This window comes from Triplophysa rosa, linkage group LG20 (genome assembly GCF_024868665.1).
Source record: "Triplophysa rosa linkage group LG20, Trosa_1v2, whole genome shotgun sequence".
Taxonomy (NCBI): domain Eukaryota; kingdom Metazoa; phylum Chordata; class Actinopteri; order Cypriniformes; family Nemacheilidae; genus Triplophysa; species Triplophysa rosa.
In genome coordinates, this window is record NC_079909.1 from 2,462,722 (window position 1) to 2,481,619 (window position 18,898).

The following is an 18,898-nucleotide window of genomic DNA, read 5'->3' on the forward strand; positions in this document are numbered from 1 at the left end:
TGGATCTGTTAACACGTTAGTCAAGTGTATCCTCCAAGAGGAATAACAATACACTCTTTAAAAAATGTGCTTAAAAAGGTTCTTTGATGCCATAGACATAGAGGAACCTATTGGTTCCATAAAGAACCTTTAACATCTGAAGAACCTTTCTGTTTCACAAACCCTGTTGTTTTGCAAGACTCATTAGCCATTAGATTAATGGATTTGCCTCCTGAACAACAAAAACTATCCATAGCGCTAAAAATACAGAGCTTTGAGGAGTGTAGGAAATTATGAAAAGTGGTGATGAAACATCCCTTTTCCTGTCACAGCAGACAGTAAAGGGATATTTCACCCAAAAATAAAACTTATGTCATCATTTATTCGCCCTGTGATTCAAAAGCTGTATATGACTCTATATTTTTAATTGTATTATTTGATGTTGATGTTACAGCTTCACGAGTAGCAGAGACTGGCCTATGCAGTTCTTCAGAGAAATATAACAGATTCCGATGCTTTATTTCTCCAGAGGGTTTGATTTTGTTTACAGGATTTAATGAGGCCTCCATCGCTCTGGTGTAGCACAGATGGTTGCTGATGTACTAATGTCGGGAGTCATGGACACGAGCCACTTGATGAGTAGCAGCTAACGTTTCTAATAAATAAATAACATGCACCCTCAAATGTTACCGTGTCACAAATTCTGTTACACTTCTCCTCCTTCGTGTGTGGGTGACTGGAGGAGTGAGAGAAGCCTACAACAGGAGTTAGGTACGTACAGCAAACACACCGTGGGTGTGGGTGTGTGGGTGTGTGGGTGAAATGATCTGTTCGAGGTGGATCTGCGTGTTCACAGTACTTCCTCTTTTAAGCAAGCAATTTTGTTTTTCAGTTCAGTTCAATTCTGTTCTGTTATGTGTTGCGCTCTCTATCTCTCTTTCTGTCGCCCTCCCTTCATCTGCTCTCTTCATCTGTGTCCATCTCATTCAACACTCCTCTGTGGGTCTCCATTTCATGGCACGGTCTTAACTTTGGGCTCTTTTGTTTCAAAGTATTGTCACTCTAAGCGTCTCTCCTCTCTCTCTTTCACTCTTATGTACTTTCTACATTGTGTTTTCACCGTCATTTGCATGAGTGACGTTTGTATTTCCTCCACTAGCAACAGAACCAAGGAAGAGGAACCAAGGGCCTCTGTGGTGTGAGTGGGTGCCACAGTCACATGCGCTCTTCGAGTTCATTTCGCCTCACACTCCTCCAAAGACAGCCAATGGTTTTCACACTGTGGATTTAAATGGGCAACCTTTAGACGCTGCAGTGTTTCGTTAGGTTTCAAGCTCTGGTGAGTGACCTTTGCTTGCATTTGTTGATGTGACTTATGATGTGACTTATCTTTCATAAGTGTAGCGGTCTGATGCATCGAAGATAGGCTGCAGCTCACAAAGGGTTGTGAACAATACAAAGAATTATGTTTACGAGTAGTGAATTGATGACTTTCTTTTCTTCAGAGGATAAAGCTAAAGTTCATGTTGAGATATTAAGAAACCTAAATGCTTTTGGCTGTCAATTTGGCCCTCAGTTTTTTTTTAATGCTGGCTTTTTATAGCATTTTAATAAGCATGCACTTTGTATGATAGTATCTACCATGTAAACCAGCACTAACTACACATTATGAAATTCTTTCTAATAGATATTGTCAAATCTTATTAAAAATAAAAAATGTAAACAGTGTATATTACCAACAAAATTGACCTCTTATCTAGAAAGGGTTTTAAAATGAACGTGTCTCAAGTGTAAAGGCAGAAAGAGGCCTTTGACACTATAACAGAAACTGAAAGGAAAAATAAGACAAACACAATAAAGATAAAAAAAATCTTGTAATGTCTTTTCCACAAAGTGAAGGTGTTTTTGTTAAACAAATGTGTGCCTCCACATTCCCATGAATGTGAAAATAATCAAGTCTTTGAGGTGGGAGCTCCTCCATCGTGCTATCTATCATTTTTCTAGAAATGAGTCATAACTTTACCGCCACGTCTTTTTACTCCTCCTATGCTTTTGCAAAATGCAAATACGTAACATGTGTTTGCAGTAAATACCTGTTAGACCCACAATAACATTTGTCAAATATCCATGATTTATTGCAGAAGAAAAGTCAGTAGACATAAATGTACTTTGAGCACATCCCTATAAAATATAAGCATTAATCAACAAGTGTTTCTGCTGTCATATCTTTTTTTTTAGAACACCCAGAGTAGCCAGCCTTCTCTGATACTATGTTACATTCTGTACTGTCTACCCACTCAGTCCACTTCAATGATGCTGTGATAATATTTTGTGTAATGTGTGCAACTGGTATATTCAGCTTTCCATAACCTGCATTCCATTTCAAAGGGGATTGGGTTCTTTGATCCGCAGAAGTGCAGGTCTTATAAAAAAGAATAATAAAAATTGTTTCTTTTTTCAGGTAATTAGAGAGCTCCGTCTCCCAGCATCACAAGGACTGTGTTACCATGGCAACTAGCAAGCAGAGCTTTGCGAGAGCTGCCGAGCCTCAGTGTTCAGTGTCTGCACAGAGAGAGGAAGAGATGCACGTTAAGGCCCCTCTCACGACTATGTATGTCCACAACGGTTCTGCCCCTGGCCTGCAGCCATATCCTCAGGCTCAACCCCGGGCCTTGCAGGATGCAACGGTTGTTCCAGTGTTCCTGCCAAGGATGTGTAGCAACCAGCCTCTGCCCGCTCTGACATTCCATATAGCCAGCAGCACTCCTTTGCAGCAACAAAGGCTGAGTGCTCCAGCGACTTCATCCAGACCCAAGTCTACCGGAAAACATGTTTGTCCACACTGTGGCAAGGACTGTCTGAAGCCCAGCGTGCTCGAGAAACATCTTCGCTGCCACACAGGAGAGAGGCCGTATCCGTGTACCACCTGTGGCATTTCTTTCAAGACTCAGAGTAACCTCTACAAGCACAAGCGCACCCAGGCTCATGCCCGCCTCTCCAATGAATCTGACAAAGGTACTTTCAGCAGCCAGGAGAGCACGGATATTTCAAAGGACAACCGGGGCAGTTCATCCATAGAGATTCATTTTGAAGAGTCAGCTGATATAAAGCAGAGTGATGAAGTTTTTCCTACAGTGTCAGTGACGACAGAGTGCCCTTCGGAGGGTAAGACAAAGTCTGAGACAGGATGGCCATTACACAAGGCTGCAGTTGACGGATTGAGCACTACACTACAGGAAAAAGTCCATTCTTTATGCGCAACTGTGCAGTTATCGCCTGATGTAAAGGATAATTATGCTTGCAAAAACACAAATGCATCAAGTGAAAATGGACGAGGACCTCTGACACCAAATCGGACACCCCTTCAGAGGCAAGAAGCTTTATTTTCCAAGCCATGGGAGTCCCCGACATCCCGTGGAAAGTCTCAAAGCCACGACAGTACAGACTCTGGTTTTAGCGACATCTGCGAGCATCATTTATCCAGCAGTCCTGGCTCAAGTTTGCACGATCCTAGTATAGAATCAATGCCAGAAACCACCATTGAGCATCAAGAACTCGATGCCTCCCAGGCGTCCTCAAAGATGACTCCTGATGACCCCAAAAGCAAAGTATCTATTCAGGAGAAACAGAAGCTGGAAGAGCGAATTTCAAAGCTCATATATGAGAACAGTGTTTTGGTGGAGGATAAGCAACTGGAAAATGTGCGTCCAAGGAAGACGGTATTGTCGAAACAAGGAAGCATTGATCTTCCCGTGCCGTATACTTACAAAGACTCCTTCCATTTTGAAATAAGGAGCAGCAAACACATCACAAGCTCACAAAAACAAGACAAAGGAGGTGGGGCTATTTACAGATCTGTGCCTACACAACACTCCACTAGCCTGGAGCATGCACCGTTAACACGAAGCAGTTCTTTACCTTTTACCGTGGGTGGCAAACACACTGATGGTGCCATTATTACAAATCTTAGCAGAAGATGTAGTGCAGGGCACGTTTACCCATCCATATCAACAGACCAACAAGCACCGTGTCATCGCTCACTAGTGAGACAGGCAGCGGTCGATTGTCAGCCTACTTCAGATGGATCCTCGGTCGACAGAACTAGCATCAGCAGCCTTAGTTCAGATGGAGACAGCACTGACATTGCAACAGAATCAAGTATGAAAGGAAACTACAGGAAGAAAACACGGAAGTTTGACTACACAAAATGGCACACTTACAAAGGGGGAACATTTAGGAAACTCTACAATACTGACAGAGACTGTTCTCTTAAGACCAAAAAGACTCCGCCTAGCATTGAGCCAACAGAGGGCATTCAAATTAGCCAACCAGGAGACAATGCGTCTGTGTCTCTGAACTTTACTTCCTGTTCTGTTGTGTGTCTTTCCCAAACTGCCAATATGTCATTAGCACAGACACCGAACCAGGCCACTTCTTCATACATTCTTCTAAATAGTTCACCTTTGGAGAAAAAGGGAGAATCTACACAGATTTTAACATTACAGAATGATCCTAAATGCTCATTTACCAACTTTGAGACAATTAATGTCAATAGTACAGTTGCGGAAAGGGAAAAATTAAGAATACAAAGCACCGACTTCCACATCCCATCAGAGAGAAAGAAACAGCGCACTGGAGATGATGTGCACATGCTCAGTATGTCACATCCTAGAATGGGACAGGTGAATGCAAATCTGCATGGTTTAATAGGTCAACCACGGCTGCCAAATTGTGCCATCGCAGTTCCGGCGCAAAACGTCAACGTGCCAAACCTCCACCAGCAGAGCAGCTTTACATATCAATTCTCAAATCCGAGTCAGTTGTTGTGTAAGACACCCAACCCTTTTTTTTGTTTGATCAATATGAGTGGGACATCTGGCAACCCATCTGTTTCTACCAGCAGCCTGGCTCTCCCTGAAACCAAGACCAGCTTTCCTCCCAAGTACCAGCTGAAGATTCCTTCTCCTACAGATGGAGTGTCGGGTTCAAGCTCCACTTTGGAACATAACACTTCTCCAAACCTTTCAGCTCTCGGTCAAAGCCAGTGTCATCCTGTGAACAGTTTACTGTCCTCCAAACAGTGTCAAGCTGCTTCAAAGGTTACACCGTTTGTCGAAAGTAAGCAAGGTACAGTGTGTGAAACAAGCTCAGTACCTGTGTTATCGCTTTCCTCCTCAGGGCAGAATCATACAAACACTTTATCCAAAGTACTGACACAGATTCAGCCTACAACGCCTACATTTTCATTCGTCTCACCTACTGCCCTCCCAACAGTGCAGCATCAGATATCTTTGTTACAGAGTAACTGCACAAGAGATGTGGTGGAAAACCAGTCAACGGGTCCTGTATCATCCTCGCATCCTCAAAAAACTTCAGATGACATTCAGTCATTTAAGTTACTGAACACAGTATCAACAGTTAGTGGATCTGCTGATACAACTGTAAAAATCGACTCTTCAGCAAAGATATCACCCACAGTCCAAAACCAGCCTGTTTTCACATTTGAAAAACCTCCCGGTTTTACAGAATATACACAATCCTCAGTATTTGAGAGTACTCTGAACAGCACTGTCTCTAAAATGGCCACTGGTGACTTTCAAGGCTCCCAGTCTGATGCAAAAGTGATTCAGTCACATGCTCAAAACACGTTTTACGTACGAACGGCAGATCTTCAGATTGTCATGCAGCTAATTTCAGACGAACAGTTAGCGCTAATAGAGCCTCATATTGAAAAAACAGATATCAGGCCAGCACAAAGTTCTGTGACATCTAGCATTTGTGCAAACCAGATATCTCTTTTACAGGATGCATACAAGGATAATGGGACCAATGTGTGTGTGACACAAAACATGGTAAATAATGACAAGATGGGCCAAAAATCTGAAACAATAATCTTAAAGCCTTGTGGATTTGAAAATGCTTGTGGTTTAAACTTTCAAAATGTTAAATATTCAGCTGAGGCCAACACCAGCCTGCCATGCGTTTCATCTTGGTCACATTCACAGACACAACATATCTCAGCCTCAGTGGACAACAGGACAGATCCAGCAGGACAATTTTATGATTCGCATAAGATATCAAAGAACTTCCAAGACAGCGAATCTGTTGGGTTTAATTTCAGCACAGAGTCGTCGCATCACAAACAAGTTGCTGGTGACAAACCGAGTGAACTTGATTTAATGGACAAAACATTTTTGATAAAACAGGATGGCAAAGAGTGCTATTCGGTTCACAGCCTAGATAAAATCAACTCTTCTGGCCCCAAGGTGGCTTTCATCCAGGATCAAACATCTACAGACAGGAAACAAGAACTTAACATTGAAACAACAGATTGTTTAAAGGAGTCAAATCACACCCCAATTATAAAAAGTACTGAGCCAGTGGAGCCTAACAAAACAAGGCAACTCATGCCAGTCACATTGTTAAGAGATGCCGAAGGGGTTCAAACAGTGAAAACCACACAGTTCGGATTTTATTTAGCAGACAAAACGATCCCAATAACAACTCCCATGGAAACACCACGGATGGAAAAAGCGCTCATCTCCACAATACAACCATGCCAGAGCAAGTCGTGCTGGGCTGCATGTTCAGATGCAAGAGAAATGAAAGAATGTGACACAGGTAAGCTCAAGCTTGGAGCCCAGGGGAATGAAGCATCTACACAGTATGAAATCCAGCAATCCTTTGGGAATTATATAGACAATTTTAAAGCATACAGCGTGGTGCCAAACAGGACTTCAAACTGCATTCCTGGAGACAGCTTTAAATGTGAAGATGTCCATGTCAATCTGGATACATTTACAGGTGGGAACCTTTTGTTTATTATTTAATTGTCAACGCCTATATTTTCATATTATTTCAGATGAAGTGAAGTGTTTTCATGTGACAGGGCAGCAATAGGTAAACACATACACATGATTAACCCTAATATCACAGGGTCACATGACTCGTTCTCTCCACCAGGTGGTGACAAGAGATCATAACTTCCAATCTCTCAATTTGACTAGAAAAGCCATTATGAATTTACCTTTTGCCTCTTACTACCTTATTTCATGCCATCCAAGCCGAATATTTGGGAACACTTGCATTCATTTCTATGAAGTCATTTTCCACCCACAGGAATAATTCGACTTCACAAATTATTTTCCCATGTAAAACTTTTGCAGGTGTGATCTTCAACATTCAAGAAGAATGTCATCCCTCAATGTTGCTCTTGACCTGACTAACTTAAGTACTTAAGTGTGCTTGTGCTAAAAAAGCCTTTTCTAGTTTAGCAATGAATATTAAATACTTACGTCTATAATTGAATTATTATTGTTACATTAATAACAAAGTTATGCCAAGACACGTGCAGTTTTAATATAAAAGAAGAATATGCAGTACTTGCACAAAGGTTTTTTATTATGTCAGATTTATGGTTATACATTTTAGAATATTGTAGAGTCTTATAAAATAAATACATAAACCAGCCTAAGGTTTTTTGCTGGCTTCAGGTGGTCTTCCAGTCTGGTCAGTGTGATCAGTTTTCTAGTGTCAGTTTGACACAAAATGTAACATCAGTATGTGAAGAAAGGTTAAAACAAAAAGAACAATTCTGTCTTGCATGCCCATGAATCATGCAACAAGATCACAAGAATCTGGTTTCAATCCATAGGATCACAAGGATTTGTGTCACGGTCTGCCACGACCGGGGGGTGTGGCAGCGAGGAAAGAACCCAGATGCAGGCAGGCGTGAAGGGGTTAACAAAACAACAAGACTTTAATAACAAAAATACAAAACAAAAACCCACGAGGGGGTGTCAAACCAAGAACTAACTAAAATACAAAACTAGAACAAAAACTTCCCACGAGGGGGCCAAAAACTATGGAGGACTAAACCTGCAAAAACTATAAATAAATGAATGTATAAATAAATAAATATATAAACGAATAAATGTAATAATATGAAAATAAATACAGGACTGAATGGTTTGATAAAACAAAATAATTCGTTTTAGCTATTATTGATCTTAGCTTTAACTTTTCTTTTCATTTTTTAAATTAATTTATTATTTTTTGTGTCCATTTTTAATTATTTTTAATTATTATTATTTTTTATTTTTAGATTATTTTATTTATCATTTCCTTTTATTTTTACATTTATTTATTTATACGTTTATTTATTTTTATATTTATTTATTATCGCATGTATTTATTTCCACTTTTATTTATTTATTCTTGTATTTATTCTTACTTTTCTGTGTCTTGTATGATAATTAGATGGGTTGGTCTTGCCTACTATTGGTTCAGCGTAGATTGAAGCGTTTGATCGATTACTCTTGACTTGTTTTGGACTAACGTCACGTCACTCACTGATCGTTTGCTTCGTGTATAACGTTTATGGCGTGCGCACAATTAGCTAGAGAGTTACAGCATTTAGCCAATGAAGTCGATAACCATGCATCAAATGACTATGTGTCATTCAGATTAGATGCACTTATTGAGGATTTATTACAGATTGACGGAGAGATAAATGACAAAGTTCTTCAAAATCTGTGCGAGTCAGGGGGTGCTAAGGTGGTGACCAAGTTCCGGTTACAGGTCCTCTGCCAAAGAGGTGCATGAACGACCTCAGCAGATTCGTCGATTCTGAAAGCACAAGACGACTTGATATTAAGATGTCTAATAAACACAGACTTTCTTGTTACATGATTTTGACATTCTTGTTAAGATTGCAAATTATTGGTATGATCGCCCGTAACGGCTGAAGCGAGGTGAAAAAATAAATAAAGCGATTTGACACGGGATTCGTACCCATACAATAAAGCGAGGCAGCGTGTCACTACGGTAACAATCACACTAAGCTATTTCGCAATGCTAGCTGCTGCGGATCTTTGCAATAATATCAAGATGTCACACAACAATATGCAGCTGGATGAATCAAGGGAATATGCCCGTTTTAACTTGTGACCTCTGTGTTATTTATCTCTTATGGAATGTAGTTTACGAGTACCGTTTAGTAACCACGTCTTTTTAGAAGGAATGGTTTCCATTTGATGGCCCCTGTAGTGAAAGAACGATGCTCATTACTACCGTGTTAACTTGTGACTTAAGTTCACTATGTCTCAATTCATTTACATTATGTTACATCATGTTACATTAAATCTTTACGCTTTTTCTAACCGAAAGGCTGCTTATAACTATCACTTTGACAAAGCGTTAGCTTGCGACTTCGGTTTACAAGCTCATCTGTGTAGTTAAACCTTATTACATTTTGTGCTTTATGATTTTCACCAGTTGAACTGTAACACCACCATAGCACCCTCTGACTCGCACAGACTTTGAATGTGCTGCAAAGAGGCTAACAACCGAGGGAGAACTTTGTCATTTATCTCGCCGTCAATCTGTAATAAATCATCAATAAGTGCATCTAATCTGAATGACACACAGTCATTTGATGCATGGTTATCGACTTCATTGGCTAAATGCTGTAACTCTCTAGCTAATTGTGCGCCCGCCATAGTTACTTAACGTTATACACGAAGCAAACGATCAGTGAGTGACGTGACGTTAGTCCAAAACAAGTCAAGAGTAATCGATCAAACGCTTCAATCTACGCTGAACCAATAGTAGGCAAGACCAACCCATCTAATTATCATACAAGACACAGAAAAGTAAGAATAAATACAAGAATAAATAAATAAAAGTGGAAATAAATACATGCGATAATAAATAAATATAAAAATAAATAAACGTATAAATAAATAAATGTAAAAATAAAAGGAAATGATAAATAAAATAATCTAAAAATAAAAAATAATAATAATTAAAAATAATTAAAAATGGACACAAAAAATAATAAATTAATTTAAAAAATGAAAAGAAAAGTTAAAGCTAAGATCAATAATAGCTAAAACGAATTATTTTGTTTTATCAAACCATTCATTCCTGTATTTATTTTCATATTATTACATTTATTCGTTTATATATTTATTTATTTATACATTCATTTATTTATATTTTTGCAGGTTTAGTCCTCCATAAAAAACAGCAGAATGAAATAACAAAAAAACAAAACACGACCAAACGTCAAAGTAAAAGGCATGGAAGTCCAAAACGTTAAATAATAATCCCAAAGACAAGGCAGGAACACAGAAACGTTAGAATAATAACAATCACCAGAGAATAGACAAGGCAGGCATTACAGAGAGCGAGAACTCATATCAGAGCCAATAGCACTTACGAGCGATGACACAGACGATTCACCAAATCACACACGATAGCACAACGAGACATCCAACGAACACAAGACGAAGAGTGATATATACAAAGGAAGAGACAAGCATTCGAGGGATAAAGCGGACACAGCAGGCAACGGATGTGGGATAATCGACATACACGTCAGGGCGAAGAGTGTGGTAACAAACACCACGGAAAGCTCGACAAGAACAGATGACGAGACACTGGAGAGAACGTATATTATTGTCAAAAGGACAATAATATGTTTCTCTCCACACATAACCAAAGGCTTTGTCATGGCTCTGCTACAGGACCAAGAAAAACATGACTAAATGAAGCAGAGCCATGACAGAAGCCCCCCCTTTAATGAGCACCTCCAGGTGCTCACCAAGGGGTAGACGGACGAGACAAGACCGACTGAGACAGTGACATGAACAGACAAAACATGGAAAACAAAATCAGTGGCAGACACGACAAAATAATAACAGGACTAGGGTGAGCCAATAAAAACAACAAACATGGGAGGGGGGTGGGGCCAAACAAGGGCCCATAGGGGGCAGTCCAAAAGGGTAGGGGGAGAAGTCCCAGTCCCCGGCTGCGCTCGAGGGCGCGGAGTCCTGGGGGACTTAGGAAGTCCTGGGGGGGACAGTCTTTGACCCTGGGAGTGTTCCCAGGGACTGGCTGGAAGGCCGGCTGGAAAGGGCTTGACGCCGGCTGGAAGGCCGGCTGGACAGGGCTTGACGCCGGCTGGAAGGCCGGCTGGACAGGGCTTGACGCCGGCTGGAAGGCCGGCTGGACAGGGCTTGACGCCGGCTGGAAGGCCGGCTGGACAGGGCTTGACGCCGGCTGGAAGGCCGGCTGGACAGGGCTTGACGCCGGCTGGTAAGCCGGGCGCTTGACGCGGCTGAGTCATCACAGACCCAGCTACGCGTTCGAAGTCCAACGGCCTCAACGCCCTCATCTCCGCCCGCGAAAGTGGGTCCCTGAGACCGGAGTTAAATAGCACCGCGAGCTCCTCCTCCCTGAAGACGCCATTCTCAGCGACGTCCAGGAACCTGTCCACGTACTCATCCACGCTCTCGTTCCCCTGGCGAAGTCCGCAGAGGAGGCGAGCTAGGTAGGACCGCCCGGTGCTCATGCTACCTGCTGGGTTCAGTGAGGGTTCGTGGATTCTGTCACGGTCTGCCACGACCGGGGGGTGTGGCAGCGAGGAAAGAACCCAGATGCAGGCAGGCGTGAAGGGGTTAACAAAACAACAAGACTTTAATAATAAAAATACAAAACAAAAACCCACGAGGGGGTGTCAAACCAAGAACTAACTAAAATACAAAACTAGAACAAGAACTTCCCACGAGGGGGCCAAAAACAGCAGAATGAAATAACAAAAAAACAAAACACGACCAAACGTCAAAGTAAAAGGCATGGAAGTCCAAAACGTTAAATAATAATCCCAAAGACAAGGCAGGAACAAGACGAGACGAGACGAGACGAGACGAGACGAGACGAGACGAGACGAGACGAGATGAGATGAGATGAGACAAAACTCACAGAGAAGCACTTACGGGGGACATTCACCAAACACACACATACACAATGAAATCCACGAACACAAGACAAAGAAACAAGAGGGTATTTATAGGGGAACACAGAGGGATAACGACATGCGGCAGGTGTGGTTAATCAAACACTCAGGGAAAGATCACAAGGAAACGAGAGGAGCGGGGCCAATGACGAGACACTGGAGAGAACGTATATTATTGGCAAAAGGACAACAATATGTTTCTCTCCACACATAACCAAAGGCTTTGTCATGACTCTGCTACAGGACCAAGAAAAACATGACTAAATGAAGCAGAGCCATNAGGACAACAATATGTTTCTCTCCACACATAACCAAAGGCTTTGTCATGACTCTGCTACAGGACCAAGAAAAACATGACTAAATGAAGCAGAGCCATGACAGATTTGAGTCTGAGTAGGTGAATTTGAGGTGAACACCATTAACTTGTCATCACATTGCTTTTTTCTTTTAACCTTTGTACTTCCTCAGCATCCCTACTGACCTGAGGTTTCGCTCATTAGTGGCAGTCACCTGTTGCAGGAAAGATTTGATCCCTGCGGTCTTTGTGGTGTAATAAAACTCATTCAGATTCACTGTCAATAGGTCAAAGGTTACACAAATGTGTCACTATAACAAAAATGAGTGTAAAAGTCGATCGCATGGGCTCAGGATTTACATAGAGCCCTATGCTGTCCCATCTTTGCAAACATTCTTCCTCAAAGCTTTAGAAGGAAGAAAAGTAAGAGTGTATGGATGCATCTATCATTAAAGTGAAAGGTGGTCCGGCTCTTTTAGATAAGATGTACTTCCTCAAGCAGCCTGGATTGAGATGTGTTTGATTGATCAGATGTCTCCGGGGAAAGGACAGAGTGTTTAGTAGAGGTCACAAGAAGATAAAGACCCACCGGTGCACAGACCCAGAGGTTAAAGGGGGATATGATGTCTCCATTCCAGACAGCTGACACGAAATCTGACAGCCAAACACAGCCTCCTCTTCTAAGCAATGCTGCACAGAGGCATGCGCAAGAGTTCAGCCAAACCAAATCCACCCCAGAGAATCTGACTGATTGTTTATCATCCATTTATATCTCCACCACCATAATATATAGTAGCACATGTTGGTAGGTGTGTCTTGACATACAATGTGAAGCTGTCATTAGATATTTATTTTTTTTGGCTGACGACAAGCCACGTGTTCCACAAGACTGAATGGCAGGAATCTGAATTGTAAGTTGTCTGGCTTTAACATTTGGATTCAGAAATCAGTTTCATGTTCTGCTATAAAACCATTTGTCCAATGTATCCGCTTCTACTTCAGAAGCATTCAGTTTTCATAAAACCTTGAGCCTATTAAAACGGCAAAATAAAAAGCAGGGTTTAGCTGCAGTAATTCATATGGATGTTCAAACAACCCACCGCAGCTGTGAACAAAATAACACTTCCCTTAATATATACCTCTGTCTGCCCAGACTCAACCAGGTGAAATTACTTCAATACTTACATCTCCCCTATGGGAACTCACATACAATCAGGCAAACTAAGACCCACCTTTAGTGACGGAGCCAAAAACACCTAAATTGTGCTTCGTTCAATCATTTCTTTATTTTTGTATTCGATGATCTACTCTTAGGACATGGAGAGGATGGTGCTCTTAAAAGCTTGTGGTTTGAGAGGGATCCTGGGACTGAGAACAAAGAATCACTCCACAAGGAATCTGAGGATGCAGATGAGGAGAAATCAGACACAAAGATGGCAGATAAGAACAACACATGCCAGAGTTGTGGTAACAATGATAAACAAGACAAACGAGAGGTGAGAGAAATAAAGAACATCTTTGGAGAATGCGCACAGATGAACCTCTGTGGAAAACACAATACTCAATAAGAAATTACATGTCATGGTCACCAGCATAATTGTCTTCATTGTGATTTTTTGATATTGCATTGCTTCAATTCATCTTGTATTGCCAAAAATGTGTAAGTTTATTTTAGCTTAAACTAAAATCAGGAGAAATATATAGTGAGTCTGGAGTGAGAATGTGTTGGTAAAATAAGACTATCTGTACCCGATTTCCTTCACCTAACTGTCAATGAAAGATGAAAACACAGTTGCTATAGAAACCATACCATTTGGTTCTGTTTATGACTTTTATCTGATTTATCTCAGTTGTTAAATTGCATGTGTTTCAGCCCGCAGTACAGTACTTTCCATTGCATGTGCCGAGCTGTTGAGCAAACACCAGCCACAAAAAAATGTAGAGACCACTTCAAAAAAAAATCCTTTTTATTATTTCCAAATTCCAAATGAAAATATTGTTTTTTATCCAGATTTATTTGCAGAAAATTGAAATGCTACAAACTGGTCAAAACAACAAAAATATGCAATATTTGCAGATCTTGAAAACAGCAGATAAAACAAGTTCATATTCATGTTTAAACAACACAACAACCTCAGATCTCTTTATTATCTCATTCATTTCTCCTAGACAGCAAAGACCTCAGTAATCTCAGATGTGTCTCTTAAAGTTCAAAAGCTCAAAATGTCTTAGAGAATGATTCGCCAAGATACCAAAGTTAGCAATAAAACGTCTTTAATATGACTTTCATAGTAATGTAAGACCACGAAATTCTTCCAAAATAGCCAAATTTTCTATTGTCCCTTACTTCTAAGAACTTTTAAGAGAAACAACAGAGATAATGTTCATACATGCTATAAAAAATATGGAAGTCTCATAAGCTACAAAAGAGCTGTCAAATGTTTCTTCTGAACATTTTACAAGCTAAGATCTCTAAAACTACGAGGTTTCAAGCCTAATTCAATCAGTGCATATGTTCAGAAGTGCTGTTGACATATTACACAGTGTAACTGAATGTCATTTTTTGTTTTGACAAACTATTGTGCAGTCATTTATTGTAGAACCTGAATAATGATAATATTAACAAAATGATTCAGGAGAGAAGTTAATGTGAGGCATTCCTTAATGTGTGTAACATTATGTTTCCATTAAAAATAGGAAGAGTCCAGTCAGACAGCAGCTCAAGCTCACCGTCAGATCTCCCAGGAAGTGATTAATGTGTCCCTCAACATTTCAAACCCGACTCAGCATGACAAATTCAACGTTCCAAACAATCCAGCACCATCTGTTTGCAACATCCCTTCACAGACCTGTCAACCTCAAGGTCAAGAGGGATGTTACAACTACACCAGGAGAGACAGCGAGGATGGAGTCTTTGGAAAAGGCACTTCTCCAGAGACCAGTCAAAGAGAGACAGCTTCTCCTGGATATGCGCTTGTTTCACCTTCTCCAGGTTTGGGTGTGGCAGGATTTGCCAATCAAACATGCAGACATCCGTTGGAATGTCCAATCTTGGTGAATGCCAACCAAAAGGAAACACTTACAAGGAATGTTATGACCCATTGGACCTGTGCAAAAGGCACTGAAGTCCAGGTGATCTCCCCACAAAACAAACTGAATAGCATGACTGTATCAGGCAGTGTATTGCAACACCACTGCAGTGCTTCAACGACTGAGGCGGTCAACACAAGTACAACTTCATCATCATGTGCCGGACTGATGCATTCCAACCCACCACATAAAACATACAACCAAATCACCAGTAACTCACAGACAGACTCAAAACTTTTCAATTCAGCCAGTAACAGTTACCTTGAACATGAGGACAGTAATAGCAGCAGTGACGATGAGCAAAAATTGGTCATTGAACTTGAGTAAAGCCAAAATTATAAACATTTATAAGATGTTTTATTACTATAAATGTGCAACTCTATGGCCACTAGCAATCCCGCCTTGAGTACAAAAAGCAGATCATCAATTCTTTGGGGTAGGGGCTCTGGACTGAGTCTGGAGCAATTTTAAGAAAAAAGATTTATGATACATTTAATCTCAGGTTTAACTTTGAAATCTTTTGTTTTATTGTGACCCTAGCAATTTTAAAGATATCAGTCTTTCCCCATTCAAGTAGATAGGACTTGGTCTCATATGACTGAAATAGCTGCTGGAGGTATCACAATTATGCCCAAGTGAGATAACTTCCCTTAAAGGGACTGAAAGGTAAGAAATACTGTACACACGTGTTGTTTTTATATCATGCTGGGAACTTTTTATGGCCATCAGTTGCCAATATATTATGATATTATGATTTGTACATCCACCTTATACAGAAACCTTTTTACAATTCAAGATATTTATTATTTAGTCAGTTTATGAAGCTGTTTTCCCACTGCTCCCCATAATGTCAACTGTCAGTCAAAAGTCTGGAAACAATCATTTATTCTTTAGTATACCCTTTCCACAATTTAGAAGACAGAGTTATGGAAACTGTAAAGGTTAAACAAAACAAGAAAACATATATTTTATCTATTTCACGGTAACCAGTCTTACAGCTCTCAACCAACTGAGGTGCATCTTGGGAGTTCCCATTGAATGTGACAAAGAATGATTTGTGACCCAGTCTATGAGAACCCAACTTATGTCATATTTTTCTGTGAAAATATAACCTTGATATATTGACCGATTAATGCCAAATCACAGTGAAATGAATGGTTGAAATCAAACCTTGATGCTCATAATCTCATAATTAGATTTTGAGACTTTAGCCTGAATTTCATTAACAGGGTCACATTTTCTGGTCCAACTTCTTAAAATTGTATTAACTTTTTTGGTGAAATGTATGCATAAGCCTTAATATAAAATGCAATTATAAATCATGGCAAACATAAATTAGTCAAACCTTTAAGAAGTAGTGTATGTTATGTTATATTTGAGGTCTGTGTCTCCCTTACAATGTCTAAGTTCATTCCCATTGCATTTGAGAAAAGAACTATAAAATGATCAAAACGATTATAATATTTTAATAGGTTAGTTCACCCAAAAATACAAATACTGTCATGAATTACTCACCCTCAAGTTGTACCAAAACTTGATTAATTTCTTTGTTTGGTTGAACAAAAAGATATTTTGAAAAATGTAAGCAACTGAGATTTCGGGGGCACCATTGACTACCATAGTAAAAAAAAGTCAAAGGTGCCCCTTTCCAAAATTCCTCAATTGAATGTATTTTGTGTTAAACAGAAGAAAAACATCTATTTTTTTCTACCATGGTAGCCAATGGTGTCCCATAAATGTCAGTTGCTAACATTCCTCCAAATGTCTTTCTTTGTGTTCAACCGAACAAAGAAATGTATACAGGTTTGGAACAACTTGAGGGTGAGTAATTCATGACAGAATTTGTATTCTTTGGTGAACTATGCCTTTAAGAGGTTTGGTCACAGTGAGATGAAAGAAATTCATAATTTCTACAGTATGACAGATTGCTTGCACATTCAGTTTACTCTTCTATAACTAACACTCTCTTATCTAAATATGACACCATAATATTCATTAGTCAATAATGTGCATTCCCTCACCGACACGCCTACACACACAATTTTCTGAATGTTCCTACAGCCTTGCTAAAGCATACAACCACAATTAACATTCATTTCATTCCTACAGCTGGTTACAATTGTGTTTACACTTAAAAAAACAGACAGTCCCTGCATCTGCATATACATCTGTAAAGAGGTGCACCTGTGCTGTGAATCATTTGAAAGTCTGTAGGAGTTTGTGGCTCGGTTCTGTGAGGGCATCTGGAGAAGGCACGCACTGGAATGCATACTTTCTCTTTAGTGCATGATCTTTATGTGATTCACTATGGCTGAGTCAGCACAAGCATAAAGTCATGGGCTGAAAATAAATTCCCACAGTGGTGCTTCACAGAGATCAGTCATCGGGCCTCTGGCAATGATATTAAAAACAATGTTTACTCATTGCAGACATTACAAACTCATCACCTTTGGCTGAATGTCAGTGCAGGCTTACACAAAGACATTTGATAGACAGTCTCTGTACAATAACCACGGAAGTACCATAAAGTTACATTCAGTGAAATGGTTTTGAGTTTATGTACTGCTAATATCACCAGTACATTGTTTTTCATTTTTGATATATTCACACTGTGTGCTTTCTGAAAGGTTGTTCAGTGAAATGACATGTCAAATTTGATTAAAGCCATATTGTATATATAAATGTATATTGTACTTCTCAAAATAATTTTACGCAACATTACATCAACGTTTTCTTTCTAAACAGAGAATAAAAGATAAATGATAGAGGTCAACTGTTTTTCACATCTGTAGAGACCCTGGCTTAGATATTTTCCCTGTTCATGAGTGTTTAATATGGCTCTGCAGGAATTATCATTTCAGGTTGAAAGGAAATAGATCGTATATCTTTCCTTTTTATTTTTCTTCACTGCAGAGTCTGTTGTAAATTATTGCCCCAAGCTAGGGTCATAAGACGCTAAAATACAGAAAATACAGAAGCACTCTTGCGCATTATAATGCTTGTAGATTGTGGAATGTGAATGTAAAACAGGGAACAATCCACACCACAAATTAATGCAGGAATTTCCCTTTAAACAACCAAAGGCTCTTGGAGGCAAGGTTATTTTAGTTTGCTAAAATTAAAACTTTGAAAACGTTTCTGTTCATTGAAATAAAATAAAATAATCGTAAACATTTTAGGAAAAACTAGAACTAAATGAAAAATTTAAATGTTGCCTCCAAAATTACCTTGAAAAAGTTTTAAAGCCCAAAAATGATGATAATAAACAAAAACTCAAATAAAACAAAAATAAAGATGAATTAATCTTATAAAGCGACACAAAAAATAAACAAATCATAAAATGACAAAATCATAAAACAAAATAGCTAAAAATTTTACTAAAATGAACATAAAAACTAAAAATGTAAAAAATAATACCTAATTTAAAATGTAATTTAAAACTATAATAACTCTGCCTGGAGGATTAGGGCTGTCAATATAAAACATTTCCAATGATAAAAGCTACTGCTTAAAACAAATGCTTATGATTTCATTTCTGAAACTTTATTTAAGGCCTGAGAGAAGATAATGTGTTTTCAACTCTTAAATCATGTAGGAAGTTCCCGTCTTTTGTGGGATTTTCGATTTTATTATATAATCCAAACCATGTGAAGAATGTGGCATGATATCATGAGAGTGGGGTAAGATGAGTCCCTCTATAAACTAAGCAAGTATAAGGACTTGTGCACAGCGAT

General features: G+C 39.5%; 1 protein-coding gene across 1 annotated transcript; it reads left to right on the forward strand.

Moving 5' to 3' along the window:
• Positions 1-3: 3 nt before the first annotated feature.
• Positions 4-18,474, forward strand: znf831 (zinc finger protein 831). Its single transcript, XM_057361705.1, has 5 exons — positions 4-750; positions 1,139-1,318; positions 2,441-6,783; positions 13,389-13,570; positions 14,772-18,474. Exons 3-5 carry the CDS (start codon positions 2,487-2,489, stop codon positions 15,489-15,491), a joined length of 5,199 nt encoding a protein of 1,732 aa, XP_057217688.1. The 5' UTR covers positions 4-750; positions 1,139-1,318; positions 2,441-2,486; the 3' UTR covers positions 15,492-18,474.
• Positions 18,475-18,898: the final 424 nt, after the last annotated feature.